The sequence below is a fragment of the Leptopilina boulardi genome, unplaced genomic scaffold, assembly GCF_019393585.1.
Source record: "Leptopilina boulardi isolate dan_hultmark-lab unplaced genomic scaffold, ZJU_Lbou_2.1 LbouV2_332, whole genome shotgun sequence".
Taxonomy (NCBI): Eukaryota; Metazoa; Arthropoda; class Insecta; order Hymenoptera; family Figitidae; genus Leptopilina; species Leptopilina boulardi.
Window position 1 is genome coordinate 4,117,662 of NW_026137899.1, and position 17,544 is coordinate 4,135,205.

At 26.8% G+C, this 17,544-nt stretch overlaps 1 protein-coding gene across 2 annotated transcripts in view; it reads left to right on the forward strand.

Moving 5' to 3' along the window:
- LOC127285397 (43 kDa receptor-associated protein of the synapse homolog) overlaps positions 1–17,544 on the forward strand; it is a 305,412-nt gene that overhangs the window by 170,827 nt on the left and 117,041 nt on the right. For both annotated transcript variants that reach the window (XM_051311389.1, XM_051311388.1), the window contains 2 exons: positions 9,780–9,931; positions 11,583–11,729. In XM_051311389.1, coding sequence (XP_051167346.1) covers positions 9,780–9,931; positions 11,583–11,729 — 299 coding nt within the window. The remainder of the gene's footprint in view (positions 1–9,779; positions 9,932–11,582; positions 11,730–17,544) is intronic.

Genomic DNA, 17,544 nt, shown 5'->3' on the forward strand with positions numbered 1-17,544 from the left:
TACTTCTATTGCAAGCCACAAGACACACAATGTTTCGTTAAAAACGTTACAGTCTATAAACTAAAAAAAACAGTCAATATCACACACTAGAAACTGTCGATTTCACCACTTTAACTTACGTTCGTCATTTCCTACATAATTAAAAAAATTATATAACGCATGATACATTTAAAAAGCCCTATAATTGGTCAAATTATGGTATTGAAAAATTATTTAAAAAATTCTTAAGGTATCATAATGAGCGATAACATAAAATTTAAAAGTTCTAGAGATATGCCCATATACTTAAATGAGCTTACCAGGAAAAGTATTTTTACTCTATAGAATTTTAAAACACGAGAGCTCAAACTTATTATGTTCATTATAAAGCATTCTATTATAGACCGAGCTTTGTTAGCGGAAACAAAATGTATTATCCTTTCACTTTACATAAAAATTAACTAGCCATGAAAACTATTATCGTCCTTTGATGTAAAATCATCTCTTATGTCTCACGTTTAAAAATTCGAGTACATGTTCGTTATTATTTTTTTGTATTTTTCACAAAACTGTACAAATTTATAATACCAAACATTCTTCGATTTTCTAGTCAATTTCTCATTTCCTTGAAATTAATGTATCATAAATTTAATTTGACAGAATTTCTGTTAAACATAAGTACTACACTGTTAGAAAAATCTGTATTAGATTTAATATACATGCGTATGAAGCGAATATGCACTACAGGTATTGAAATCTAAGATACATGTATATTAAATTTAAAGTGACAACATGGCGGCTGTAGATGCCTATTTCACCAAACGGTCATTATTTCCTTGATATTGAAAATTTATTTGAAATTAAAACAACAGTGCGTAATTCTTTAACTATTGTGTTGTTTATGTCCAAATAATGTTTCATAAGGGGAGAATTTTTCAAAAAAACATTCTAAATACAAGAATTTTAATACTTATATGTGACATTTAGGTTAAGTACTATAAATGTCAAATTATATGCATTTTTACAATGTAAATTGATTTAAACTTGTATTTACATGAAAGAAATTACTTTGCTTTATTAATAAAAACCTTATTTTGTACACAAGAACATGTATAAATTGAGTAAAATGCAATTTTTTTATTTGAATTTTTTTCAGTGACAAAATTTAATATACTTTGTATATGAATTACACTCTAATATACCAGTTTCTTAAATTTTAGTACTTTAGGTATATTAAAACTACAAACATTTTTAACAGTGTAGGTAACATACTTTTTGTTGGACAGAATTTTCATCCAACAGAATTTTCAGGTACAAATATCTCGGTCTATAACAGAACTTTCGAATAGCAGAGATTCTATTGGACATAATTTAATCTAACAGAATTATTACTTAACAGAAATCTCACCTGTTAGAATTCTTATTTAACATAATATGAATGTTGCAGAACTTTTATTGAACAGAACAAAACCATTGTTAAAAAGCATAATTATAAACTTTACAATGAATTTGTTCTGTTTAATGAAAGTTCTGCAACATTCATATTCTGTTAAATGAGTATTCTATCAGATGAATCTTTGTAACACCGTCCAACACAATTTTTGACCCACAAAAAAATTTAACATTTTCGGAAACTAGGACCCAAAAAAATACACGTATCTGGCCGTTTTGCTAGATCAAGTCGTTTGTGGTTTTTAGGGGTGAAAACAACCCCTAAATGAAAAGTGACAAGATATCTTTTAAAAATTATTAATATTTTATAAAACTTGGTATCTGGGGGTTTTTGGGGTCACTGATTATTAATCTCATGTCAGATTTTCAAAATTCAAAATGGCGGATCCAATATGGCGATCAAATTTTTAAAAAGTTATTAATTTTTTTATTTTATATCCGCCATTTTGAATTTTGACAATTTAACATCAGATTCGTCATCATCGACCCAAAAAACCCCTGGATACCAAGGTTTAAAAAAAATTTAATAACTTTTTAAAATTTTGACCGACATATTGAATCCGCCATTTTGAATTTTGAAAATCTGACATCAGATTAATAATCAGCGACCCCGAAAACCCCCAGATACCAAGTTTTATAAAATATTAATAATTTTTAAAAGATATCTTGTCACTTTTTATTTATGGGCTGTTTTCACCCCTAAAAACCACAAATGACTTGATCTAGCAAAACGGTTAGACTCGGGTATTTTTTTTGGGTCCTAGTTTCCAAAAATGTTGAATTGTTTTGTAGGTCAAAAAAAAGTTGAATTTTGTCGGACGGTGTAATATTTTCACCAGGCGGACATTGTAATCTAAATGTCAGATCACTGTAATAATACACGTAATATTATGAATATCAAGCGTAATATTACAGTGATATTCAGGTCATATTACGTGCTGCTTAGGTAGCAAAACATTTTAATCAAAATATACAAATTCGGTACAGTCGAATCTCCCATAAGTTAACTTCCCATAAGTTAATTTTCCCCTATCACGTACCCCATCTACCTAAAAAAAAACTTTAGTCATTACACATGCGCATAGTGGTGCCAAGATGGCTGACACATAAACATAACATAACTTGTTAAAAATTAAAGTTTTATGTACTTTCAAGACTCCACGAGACTGACTACTTTTAATGTACAAAAATATGTTGAATTTGACAAACTGTCAAAAAAGATTTTTAATTTAAAAAAAATACTAATTTAAAAAATCTCAATATTCTATTTTATTTTTAAATAGGAAGTTAAAATATATATTTTCGTTATTTAAATTTAAAAATACAGTTTATTTGAATTATAATTATGTATAATAAAAATTGATTTCAATTTATGTTATTTTTAGTTCTCAAGTTAACATGTATGTCTGCGATGTTTAACAATGTTCTTCTAAAACGTGTAATTAACATCTTGTACCACTACCTAGAATAAAAACATTCGATTCATGTTTAAAAGAATTTTCTTTTAATTTAATTGAATTTTGTTTTTTTTTAATTTAATTTAATTATTAAATAATTGTTTCACTGATGTAGCTGCATCATTTACGAATATTAATTCCTTAATAATATTTCCAATTAACTCAAATAATATTTTATCATGAATAAAATTCCGTCCATGATTTATAAAATTAATAAAAGTAGTTAAAAGAATAATACAAGTATGTACCGACAATGTTTTTCACAGTCAACTAAACTTATATTAAATTAAATATTCAAACATTTCTAATAACTCATTTACTTCACAAGACTTCAAACATATATTTTGAAATTGACCGCCATGCGCAATAGGTCACTGCGCAACTATTTCTCCTTACGCGGCAATTCTCTCATAAGTTAACCCCCACCAGAATTAACTTATGGGAGATTCGACTGTATAACAAAAAAATTATTGGCGCTTAAAAGCTTGCATTTTTTGTAACTGTAATAAATAGTAAGAAAATAAATGTGAAAAATTAAACGAAGTAAGTTCGCTTTAAAAATAAACAAAAAGACAAGCAAAGTGGAGAGAAGTTCGAGGACATTTTTACGGAAGTTTCCGTACATTCCACGATTCAATAAACACATGAAGAGGGAATTTATGTTTCCCTATATAGTGTTGTCGACTTTTGTGCCCCCGACAAGTCTGTGACTATTTACAGCCCTTCCATTTGAACGTTGAGCGACAAGCAACGATTATTTATATAGTACATGAAGGTATACTTTTACTGGATAGAAAGTTCAGGGCAAAATCGATATAGCCTTGTCGTTTTACCCTTGGGCGTTAAGTCGCTTACACCATGACCCATCTCTTCCGTATGATAGCGACACCGTTAAACATGTGAATTAGAAACCACGCCCTGATATCCTTGTTTCCAGTTCATCACGTACATGATCCTTGCTGCCTGCTTACTCGATTATGAGCGACTTTCCATAACGCCCTTCCGCTTCACTTACACTAAAATTCATTTTTTAAACTTCTATTCCCACTCTCTCTTAAACAAAAAATTGTTTCTTTCAATTTCACACAATATTTCTGAAATTATTTTTACCCCCTCGCACTTACATTAAAATTAGAGTAGAGTGAGGCGTAAAATTATTCAATTTTTTTATCATCCATTTGGAATATAAAATTCAGTATATAAGTACGCAATTTTTTATTCTAGTTTCACTGTTAAATCTATAGTACCGTAGTTTTCATAGTAATATTTATGAGACAGGATTTCTTAAGTGATCCAATTCAAAAAATATTCCTTAATTCAGGATGCAATTTGCATAACATTTAGTACTACGGGTGAGTTCTTTATCCATAAATTATTACTAATTTTTATCAAAAACTTTGGAGGAGGAAAGAGGATTAAAATTTTGGTCAAATATGAACAATGGATTTTTAGAGTAATCATAACTATTGTATATGGGGTAAAATTCCTGTAGCGAACTAAGTGAAAAAAAAGTTGATCGGATCGAGCTGTAACTTGCACATAGTTTAGCCCTAGGAGTAAGTAATTTAACCACGAAGTATTGTCAGGTTTTTTCAAAAACTGTCGAAAAGGGAGGGGGTTGAATTTTTTTGAAAAATTTAAACAGTGAATATTTGAAGACTTGTACACTGAAAGAAATTTCATAGGAAAAAATAACAAAATGCGTATTACATTTTAATATATTCTTTTAGAATTTAGGGAAAAGTTTACTTTTTATTAAAATTCAATATACTTTATATTAAAGTTCCAACTTAAAATCTTTTTTCAAATATTAATAATTATTGTAGAAAGAACGTAAAAAGATTACCAATATTTGAAAATATTATATTAAATTTCTATTATGAACTTTTAAAAACTCATAGAGTTGTTGCATTATATGGAATGTAGCGTTCTAATATTTGTAAAACTTTATACGAAAAATTGAGAATGTCGGAAGGAAGAGGAGTGATACTAGGAACAACACATTCACACTTACGATACAGGTTAATACACATACTAATGAACACGCACGTTCATTTCGCTTATACATAGACATTACACGATCGCAACGAAACCTACACTTACAATTCTATACGCATAACGATAAATTTCGCTGGGGGTCGGCATATATCGTTTTCTTATATACTAACTACTGAATATTTTTACCACTTGCGAGAAAAAAGTTTACTTATAATAACTTAATAATAAAAAATAGTTTACTAGTGCCAATGGTGTAATTTTATAGAGGTTACGCTGGGTTCATTTTTATTATTAATTGTTTATATAGATTTTTCTGTTTTTTCAGATTAAAAATTATGATATAAAAATTTTTATTGCAAATAAAAATCAAATAATTGTAAAGATGACATCAAAAAATAAAAATTAATAAAAATAATAATAAATTTAATAATTAATAATGAATTTATTATTATTAAATAACTTTAATAAAACATTTTTCATAAATTGAAAATAAATTTAAATTAAAAAGAATTTAAAACACTATAAACATTTGAAACACGTGTGTTGACAGTTGATAGGTACGTTCTGCTGGTTAACAACACTTTCGAAAATCGGATCAAGTCGTAGAAGTTCGAGTAGGACACGAAGCCGCAAACAGACAGAACTTCGGTTAAATTCGTAGTCTCTCGGGAAAATCCGTGACTTTTAATATAAAGTTTTACAAAATGTGAAATAAGTATACGGATATATGTTATTTTTCTTACTATTTTGTGAAATTATTTATTATAATATTTCGTATTCTGTGAATTCATAAAGAAAATACTAATTTTTAAAATAAATATACTAATTCTTATTTCTTAAAATAATAGTTACTCTTAAATTCATTATATATTTTCATAAAAACTGTAATAGTAATCAACATAGGTGCACTTTTTCCCTAAATTGTAACATTTATATTAAACTCTAATATGAGTTTAATACTTAGTAGTATGAATTTTCTTTCAGTGTAACTTTTAAACAGAAAGAAGAAGAAAAATTTGTCCTGTATGTTTTCGAAAGGTTTTTTCCTGCTCTTTCGAATGGTGCAAACAAATTTTCAAAAAATTAAAATTTTGACCCTTCCTTTAAATATTAAACATTTTTTCAAATTTTTTTTTAAGTTCGGTCCTTTTTATTTTTTTATTTATTTTTTTTTGAAAGTAAAAAATGTGTATTTTCACCACAAAAAATATTGAGATGTCCTTTTTTGTTATTTTCGAGATATAATTTAATTAATTAATTAATGTTAATAAAAAATGAAATATTTTACAGATAAATAAAGTTATTGCAATTCTGAAGGTACCAATTGAAAGCTGACGTTATTCCGCATCCAACGAGCCCTATATGAACTATTTTGGATTAGAGGATTTTCTATAAACAATTGACATGTTAGCCAATTGTTTATTAACAATCCACCAACCCAAAGTAGTTCATATAGGGATTGTTGGATGCGGAATTATGTAAACTTTCATTTAGTAACGGCAGAATTACGATACCTTTATTCGTTTATAAAATATATAAATTTTATTGACATTAATAAATTATTTAACTAATATCTCGAAAATAACAAAAAAGGACACCCAGTCGAAAATCGTAAGTTTCCCTGAAGGGTTCACATGGCCTTCAGGTAACTGTTATGAAGGTTTCAAAAGCTTCATGGCAACTATTTATACATTAGACCTAAAATTCTGTGATATTTGCTTTCTGACTTCTTAACGGGAAGCTTTTTTTACAGCTTGTTAAATATCTGTGGACAGCTTCTAGCAAAAGGTCTACCAGTTTGCTTGGTGAATGCTTTCCTAATGCTTGGTTTAATGTGTAAGAAAGCAATTCTATTTGCTTTTCACAAGTTGCAAATTAATATGTAATTTAATTACCTTTTTTACACTTCCTGAAAACTAGAATAATTTCATTAAATTAAACTAAATCGAAAAATCATAAAAATTCTATAGTAATTTGTAAATCCGTTTTATACAATTAATAATTATTCTTTATAATATATTATATAAAAATTATTTTTCAAAGAAAACGTTTATTTTTAAACACTTAAATTATATACGAAAAAAATTATATATAACTTGAGCAAAATTTGGGGTTAGTAATACGAACACGGTGAAAACCTTTTATATTGAATAATGAATACAATTTCTTAAAAAAAAGACAAAATATTTAATATTTAAAAAAAAGATTATTATTTTTATACTTGATATTTATGAATATTTTTTATAAATAATATATTCTTTATTCTTTTAGAATTTCATAATTTATGAAAATGAATTTAACAGCGTATTTTTATTTACAAATTTTAGTTGACAACAATGTACTAAAAGTTAAAAATTTACAAAATATTTTAATTATTTATTAAAATATTTAGCAGACGTTGATAATAATACATAAAATACATTTTATACATTATATATTGTTTTTAAATATTTATGAAGTGTCATAACAACCATAAGGCATTTCACATGACGCTTCATTTAATTTTCGCCACCTGAACGCTTTCTTTTTATATATGCAAAATCCTGCAACTCTTTGATAACTCTCTCAAAGCTACTTGAATGCTTTGTTTAAAACGTACAAAATTTGTTATTTTTAAGCTTTCCGTGGAAGCGAAAAATCGGCCATAACAGGCTTCCTGAAAGATTTCTATAGCTAGTTATCTACTGTCTCACAATTCTCTAATGGTTATCTTAATACTTCAAAACAACTTTTTGTTCAGCTTAACATAGCGTACGATTTTCGACTAAGCATCTCAATATTTTTTGAGGTAGAAGTGCACATTTTTAACTTTCAAAAAAAATAAATTGAAAAAAAGACCGAACTTAAAAAAAAGTCAACAAAATTTTTGATTTTCAAAAAAAGGGACAAATTTTGAATTTTTTGAAATTTTGTTTCACCAATAGCAAGAGCGCAAAAAAAAATTTAGAAAACATATATGAGAGATTCTTTTTTAATCGCCCCAGCACAAAAATTCAATGTTCTGGGATTGGCTTCATACTTTGGTAAATTGTTATCCTATATGATAGTAATAAATCGCTAAAATATAAACTCATTAAAAAAATATTTGTAGAAAGTAGAGGGGGTTGAAGTTTTGACGTTAAGGGTAACATTGTCATTTTCAAATCCGTATAACTATAACAAAAGTTAATGGATTTTAATTTATCCATAATGAATTTTAATGCATTTTTTACGTACTTTTCAAAAATGTATACAAAATTAAAAAAAAAATTTTTAACCCCTTTTTTTCAAAATCAACCCTTATTTTTCGATTTTCACCCCTTCGGGTATTTTTTTTTATTTTATTTTCATTGGAAAGCTGAGGTTTTTTCCCATGAGCTATGTAAATATAAAAATGGGACAACAATAATTTTGTGAGAAACAGAATATTAATCTAGGCGGTGCCGATAACGGAAATACGTAAAGATCATCTTCAAGGATTTAGGTAGGCACCGGCTGCTTTCATATTCTGTTTCTCACAAAATTATTGTTGTCCCATTTTCATATTTACATAGCTCATGGGAAAAAACCTCAGCTTTCCAATGAAAATAAAATAAAAAAAAAATACCCGAAGGGGTGAAAATCGAAAAATAAGGGTTGATTTTGAAAAAAAGGGGTTAAAAATTTTTTTTTTAATTTTGTATACATTTTTGAAAAGTACGTGAAAAATGCATTAAAATTCATTATAGATAAATTAAAATCCATTAACTTTTGTCATAGTTATACGGATTTGAAAATGACAATGTCACCCTTAACGTCAAAACTTCAACCCCCTCTACTTTCTACAAATATTTTTTTAATAAGTTTATATTTTAGGGATTTATTACTATCATATAGGACAACAATTTACCAAAGTATGAAGCCAATCCCAGAACATTGAATTTTTGGGCTGGGGCGATTGAAAAAGAATCTCTCATATGTCAAAAGTTTTTTTGTTTACTTACATAATATTTACAATTTTTAGTTAATTAATTAACTATTAAGGTTAATAAAAAATGATATATTTTACAAACAAATAAAGTTATTGTAATTCTGACATTACTAAATGAAAGTTGACATAATTCCGCATCCAACGAACCTTATATGAAGTACTTTGGGTTGGTGGATTGTTAATAAACAATTCACTAACATGACAATCGTTTATAGAAAATCCTCTAATCTAAAATAGTCCATATAGGGCTCGTTGGATGCGGAATTATGTAAACTTTCATTTAGTAACATCAGAATTACGATACCTTTATTTATTTGTGAAATATTTCATTTTTTATTAACATTAATTAATTAATTAATATCTCGAAAATAACAAAAAAGGATATCTCAATATTTTTTGAGGTAAAAGTGCACATTTTTAATTTAAAAAAAAAATAAAAATAAATTTAAAAAAAAGACTGAACTTAAAAAAAAATTTTGATTTTCAGAAAATAGGGCCAAATTTTGAATTTTTTGAAATTTTTTTCACCATTTGAAAGAGCAGGAAATAACCTTTTGTAAACATACAGGACAAATTTTTATTCTTCTTTCTGTTTAAAAGTTACAAGTCTTCAAATATTCACTGTTTAAATTTTTCAAAAAATTACTTACCCCTAGAGCTAAACTATGTGCAAGTTACAGCCCGATCTGATCAACTTTTTTTTCACTTAGTTCGCTACAGGAATTTTATCCCATATATAAAAGGGTGAAAAAAATTTGACCTATATGTTTTTCAAAAGTTTTTTTCCGCTCTATCGAATAGTGCAAAAAATTTAAAAAAATGTTTATTCCTTTTTTTGAAAATCAAAACTATTTTTGACTTTCTTTATATATATATATATATATATATATATATATATATTAATTAATTAATGTTAATGAAAAATGAAATATTTTGCTTTGCAGGTGGAACAAGGGTTGAAGTTATATCGAGCTCACAAACAACAAGCTGCTGTGCGCAAATGGAGAGGTGCCTTAAAAAGTATTAGGCAACGTGAAGACAAATTTGCTCTTCTTGGGTACCTCTACCAAGCTTACATGGATTGGGGAAAATACAGGTAATAAATTATTGGTAGCCGCATCATTTTTTCTGTTATGTTCATTAAGTACAAAACAGCCAGATAATTTTCTCTTTCTCCTTTAAATCTATCAAAATTCATTTACAGCATGACGCGTTCGAACCCCTAAAACCATCCCTCATGGTGGTCTTGAAGGAAAAAGAAATGCAACGAAAATGAATCCAAAATCGGGTTTTGGAGCATTTTTCTAGATCGCTTGTAGGTTCAGAATATGCAAAATTTGAAATCCTGGATGCTCCCTTTTTCGAGAAATCGACATTTTTGTGTTTTAAAATTAAATTAAGGGCTTGCATTCTATTCATTTGGTTTTATCAAGTAAACAAAATCTTCAAGGATTTATTACATAAGCCTACACAGTGGTCTAAAAGCAGTCACAGGTATAACAAAAATGGGTATAATAAGAACAAATTGTGTTTTCTTCGTGACTATTTCTACTTTAAGAATCCGTGTGGACCAAAATCCTAGAGCCCCCTATTCTCAAGATATCGTCATTTCCGTTTTTTCAATCATTTTGCTCTAAGTCAGACAAAAAGCGCGTTCTCAACTGAATTTAAAATTTTTGTATTTTAATTTTTTATTAAAAATATATTAAAGAAGTATATTTTGATTAATAATTTTGTTTATTAAAATGTTACGAATAATTTTATTAAGTTTTATATATTTAATTGAGTGAAAGGTGAACGGCAAGCTTACAGCAATCTTTCACGGCAAGCTTGTCGCAATCATTCTTAGTATGCTTGCAGCAATCTTGTAACAATCTTTCATGGCAAGATTGCAGCAACATTTCCTGGAAAGCTTACAGCAAGCTTTCACGGCAAGCTTGCCCTTGGTAGGACATTCAGCTAGCTCAGACAAGCTTGCACGGTAAGCTTGCCGCAAGTTTCCGTGCTATCTGGGTAGCATACGAAATTTCTGGTGAAACGCGATTATCAAAAAATTCGTTTTTGGCAAAATTTCACTTAAAGTTTTGGGTTTTTCATATACATATAATTTATTCATATAATTTATTGTTGAAGGTTTATTTATTATTTTAAGGTCTACCGTAAGTTACCAACTTTTCGGGATAATTTTTTATATTGTTTTAAAGTTAACATAAAAAACGCTGTTTTTTATTGCTCAAACCTATTTTTTATTGAAAAATTAAAATGCTGGAGTATTTCCGACTTCGGATTCGTAATCTACGTGAAACAACCTATAAAAATCATGTATTATTTTATTTTTCTAACTTGTAAATGTTAATAAAAAAAACATAAATGAATAATGGGACAAAATGTACCGGTGATAGTTCTAGGTATGTAGGATCTTCGGTAGTTCTAGTGTTAAGCACTGCGTACTCTTAGGCTACCTTACCCTAAGCATAAGACTTAAGACTCAATAAGCATAAGACTTAAAAATCAAGCATAATACCAATATATAGATTATATTAGAGTGTATATAATATATAGATTTTCTATATTTTTAAAAAAATTTTTTTAAAGTATCATAAGTATTGGTGATAACCAATTAAGAGCCACGAAAGCCTTACATGTTGCTTCTCCTATTGATTTTTGTTTTATCTAATAAATAAAGAAACTTTCTTTATTTAAGAAAGAATTTTGTCTTGTAGACATTTTAGTTTTTTTATTTTCAGAGACAGTATAGACTTTGGCCAGAGACAACTTTGTATTTCTGAAGAATTAGATTCACCTAATATGAGAGCCGAGGCATACTTGAATCTTGCAAGATCTCATGAAAGACTAGGAGCTTTAGACAGAGCACTGGCTTTCGCAAGACACAGGTATCTTTTTATAATTTTAAAAAATTTTATTTTATTCTTTAGAGTTTAATAATTTTGTCGTAAAAACGTTCAGAAAACTTTTTTGTACAATAAAAAATAAAAAAGTTATTATCGATTTAAAAAAACTGTCATTAATTTGTTAATGGAGTTAAGTCCAAAAATAATAAATATTTTTAATTAAAATTTATTATGGTTACTTAGACCCCTGCACTAAAAAAAATTTGCTTCGCATTAATGACAATTAATCTTAGCAACTTTCAATCTAGTTAGCGTAATGAAGAATCCTAGTTAATGCAATTGTGTAGCTAAGGTTAATATTGTCAAAATCGATTCAGTAGAATTGACCACTTGTTTCCTAGTTATATTAACTAAGATTTTTGGTTAATATGACTACATGTATCCATACCAAATTTTGCAAAAGTTTTTATTTAGTAAAAGTAATTCTAGCCAATGTAACCAAGATACATGATTATTCTGATAAGGTTTCTTATCTACCCGGGAAAAATGGTGAGATTCAAATGGAAGCTTCCAAGAAGTTTAAAATGTTCGTTTCAAAGAGAGCTATCACTGTAACCTTTAGGGAATCTTCCACCGGAATAACGAGGGAAGCTTTCAAATATTTTCCTGGAAGCTTCCAGTTAAAAATTAATAAATTAGTCTTTATTAAAAAATGTTATGGAAAAAAAGTGTCTCATTTTGGGAATATTTTATGTGAAAAATATAATAAATTTTTTTTTGATTTTTAAAAATTCAAAATTTTAAATAATTTTTGAATTTTTTTTTTTTTTGAAACTCAGGCTTCATTTTTACTTGATTAAAAAGTGTACAAATTTTTAGAGCGATTCATTAAGATTTATTCAAGTAATCGAAAAAACAAAAAATTGTCAAAAATAAGACGACAGTTTAAAGGCTTTTGACTTTTGCATCACCCTCTAAACATTAAATTTATTATTATTTTTAATAAATTTAAAAAAAATCATAACATTTTATGAGAAAAATATATACAAAATTTTTTTTTTTTCAAAATTTTGAATATTTTTAGAACTTAAAAATTCATAACACATTTCTTTTATTGTAAAAAATAAAAAAAAAAACAATTTCTTGAATTTAAAGTCTCATTCCTAACCGCACCATATTTCAGAAACCTACACTGAGAAAAATATTTAGTAACATCTACCAAACTTTAGTTCTCTCTACTAAATTTTTTATTTAATATTGATGCAACTAAACCGTTTGGTTGTCAGAACTAAATTTTTTTATGAATCGTTTTGTTCGTTCTACCAAATTTTTGGTTTCGCACAACTAAATTATTGTTTTTAAGCAATAAAAACATTTTGTTAAATAAAATTTTTTTGTTTTCTTAATTAACTTATTTTTTGGTTCACCCTGAAATGGTATTTCAATAGTCAAAAATATTATTATAAAATAGTTATAAATTATTCAAAAATTATAAATCAATAAATATTAAAAATAAAATTACACAAAGAAAATGAATTGAAACTAGATAAATTGAATTTCTGAAAAAAATAGAAAGAGAGAAAAGATATCTAAGATAACATAATGAAAATATAAGCAGGAAAAATAATAGAAAGAGAAGGTAGATATAAATACGAATTAAGAGAATTATTAATTTAATTTAAATTTAAAGTTTTTTCTTTACAAATAAGAATCTTTATAGATTATTATTTAAAGAATAAATTTATTTTATATTTTATTTTATTATTTAGAAAGTAAAATAATAAAAATTATTTTAAAAATTGCTGAAATTAATAATAATTAGATAAAATTATATGTTATATTAAAATAAAAATTATTTAAAAATTAATGGTAAAAGTTAAATAATTTTAAAATTATTATTTTTTGAGAAATTAAAGATTTTAGAAAAAGAAAATCAGTTAGAGAAAAATGATTGACAGGTAGACAATGGCATTGTCCTTGGCGAACGTTAGAAACGGAATTAGAGAGAGAAAAATATCTTCGTCCTTAGAAAATAATTTAAATGTAATTGGCTATTCGAAAATAGACGCCACGAAAAATCCAAATAGAGGGAGAAATTGGCGGTAAGAAATACATGGGAGAAGCGCCCAGCGTAAAGTGGTGAGGGAAACTCGCGGATTTTCGCCTAATCAATTTAAAATTCCTTACTCATACACTCGCACATTTTGAATTTTACTTACCCCAGAAAATTAAGGGTAGGGACGCAACTATATAAGCCAAGTAAATGCGTGCTTCTGTCTCTTTTGATCTGAACAGTTTATACTGGTAAGAGTTTTTGTTTATATTTTAATATAAGGAAATTTCAGAGTAACAAACCTACAAAGTCAAGTCTTTCAAACTTGAGAGTTGCAGATTGTTGGGGGCTTTCTAACGATCTCTACCTAAGCGATCTGATTCTCTGGGCGAGAAAGATTTCAAAGATTAAATCGTAATTAAAAATAAAATTTATTTTGAATTGTTATATTTGAGAGACCAATTGTTAGGGGCTCTCTAACGATTTCTACCAATACGATTGGTCCTTCTCAAATTAACAATTAACAATTGTCGAGGAGGAAAGTCTATTGTCAGGGGCTTTCGAAAGATTTCTACCAACACGACTGACTTTCCAAATCTTCAATCAAATAAACTATTATTTAACAAAACAACAACAATATCAACAAACAATTCTTCTGAGTCAAGCCACGGAAAATCAATGGTCAGGGGCTTTCTAACGATCTCTACCAACACTATTGATTGTCCAAGAGTGGTATCAAAGATTAAATCGTAATTCTTGTTTAATATTCTTATATGCCATGTGCATTGCATTAGGCGATCCACATGACAATTTGAAAGATTAAACTACAGAGATGATCCTGACAAGCCAAAAAATAGCTAGAATAGGATATAATTAATTTATTCAAATTAATTATCTAGTAGGGTTTTTCAGTGATAAATCCATTGAAATTTAATGTATACGTCATAGTTTAACAATATATTGTTGAATTATGATAGGTCATTAAAGTTTAATCTTTTTATACCAACAATAGAAAATTCAAAAATAGAGTTAGGAGAAACTAACCCTAAAAGTTTTGTTAGGTAAAGTTTATAATAATTTATTTCATATTTTTTTTGTAGATTTTTCAAAGCTATAAAACCAATATACAAACTTCATTAACAAGTGATATAATCACTAAACCAAGGTGTGTTAATATTTATTTTTATTTGTTTATAAATATTAAATTAAATCCAAGTAAATTTTATTCTATTCAGAATTAAGAGAAGTAATAAGGAAAGACCCACAATCGTTTTTATAAACAAAGCAGCAATATTATCAGATTGCTTGTTATTTTCATAATTTAAATAAAAATAATTAATTCTTTATTTATTATTTATTATTATTATTATTTTCTTTAGCATAAAATTCTTTGAAACGATAAACAGTCAATTGTTTAAACAAGTAAAAGAATGTCAAAAGTTAATAACAAAAGCTAAAAAACTAAACAATCATTGGAAAGATTCCTCTAATTTAGTTTGAAAAGCGACAAATAACTTAAAAATAAAAGAGAAGAATATAAAAATATAGATATAGAATTTGGTAAAGCAAAAAAAAAGAATAAGATAAATACTAGCGTATTTTCATTCATAAATTTTACTACGTGTTTACAATCTTATCTGGTTATATAGTTAGCACGTGTCTTATATTGAATAATAGAAATTAAGAATATAATGTCTCTTTAAATTTTGACAATACCATTGTTCCTTTTGTATAAGAGATAATGGAATGTGGGTGATACTTCCCTAAACATTTATGTTTACAATTTATCGGCCACATGTTTGAACTTATTTGCTTCTCAGAATCGATGTGTAACATAAATTTAATCAAATAAGAATAAGAAATTACATAATATATTAATAATCCCCGGACTGAGAGCTTATGAATGCTTCAACCCTTTTCGCTTTATATAATATACCTATGCCTACTTAAATTAATTTCTATCGTGGAAAGAACCTAACAGTGCTGGGGCTCGAACCCTCAGACTACATAACCCAAGTCGAAAATGCTGACCACAACTCTACGAATTCTACTAACAATTTGAGATTAAATCATTTTCACAATCTATAAAGGCTGGAAAAAAACTTTCGTTCTTTTAACAAGTTTTATTTATTTATTCTCACTACACAAACTTTTTTTTTAATAAATGTCTGAAAAACAAAAACTTTAACACTAAAACTTCACGACGCAAACGACGTATGGTTAGTGTTGACATCCCGTGAATGAAAAGAGACGCCGTATTTACAAGAACAGCGCTTGCGCAATTCAGCATGCCGGCGATTTAGTGCTGGGAACCAAATTATTTAGTTCTTAAACATGTAAGCTTCAAATATATTTTTTGGTAGAGCCAACTAAACTTCCTGTTAGAAATTGTTTTGATAGTCAGCAATACATTTTATTAACATTTATATACTACGAAAAACAACAACTTACACTAAATACATATTATATATTGTAATTATTTAATAACCCTGGCGGATTGTATGATGCGAATGATCCACGAAATTGGCGAACATTCGTGGAGCACGAGATCGAAATTGAAATTTTATCTAAAATGTATAAAAATGATGAAATTGATAATATAATTATTAAAATTTTATGCATTTTAAGATGATTATTATTATTTAACTATAAAATTTTTATGTTTTTATTAATTTCAATATATTGCAGTTGATTGTCAACATTTGTCGGTAAAATCAATAGAGCCACGCTTTTTAGCAGGTAGGTGGCAGCACTCTTATTTTCTTTTCTTTAAATTTTTTCTATATTTTTGTGTCAAAAGCAAAATTATTTGTTTAACGGAAATATTAGTAAAAAATGTATTTTTTTATTTAAAAAAATTAATATTTTAATAAAAAAATATTATTGGTAAAAAAAATTAATTTTTTTATCAAAAAAAATTTGAAAAAAATTAATTATAAACGTAAATAATGGTGAAAAAAATGTATTATTTTATCAAAAAAATTTATTTATTAATCAAAAAAAATGGAAAAAAATACATTTTTTTATCAATAAAATTGATGAAAATTTATACTTTTTATCTAAAATATTGATCACAAAAATAAATTTCTTTTATGAAAAATATTGTAGAAAAAATGTATTAGGGTCAGTTGGGGTAAATGGGGACAAAATCGCTATTTTTCACAAATTACGTACCTATTTTATCAAAAAAAATTAATGTTTATTTATTTATTTAACGGGACAAGCCCTTTCGTACATAGGTACTCTTAAAACTAAGTATATTTTCAATTTATTAATATTAAGCTAATTAATTTATAGCTAGGTAGGAACATTATTAATATGATTCAATATTAATCTACGCAATAATAAGGTGAATCTGGAATACCTGTCATCAAAAAAATCAATATCATTTGCAACTAAATTTGCCTCTCTACTAAGCCTATTAAATGTTTTTGATAAAAAAATTTTTTTCAGGTATATTTTTTTAAAAAAATAATGTTTTTTCAGACAAATTTTGGAAAAAATAATCCATTTTTTTCATCAATATTTCTGATCTCACCAATATGTTTGTTTAAATAATAAATTTTTTACCAATATTTCCGTTTAAGGAGGTTCGGGGGATCATTTGAGGGGCAGGCAGGGAAGAGGGAGTACCAATGCTTCAGCATACGAATTTTAATTTCATACCAACATAATATCGTTAATGAAAATATGCATTTACTTTTATTCTATTGTATGAAACACACCTAATTTAATTTATTTAATTATATTTTAATATATTCTTGCATATAAATGTGTATAATTGTGAATTTATCGTTAAAATAA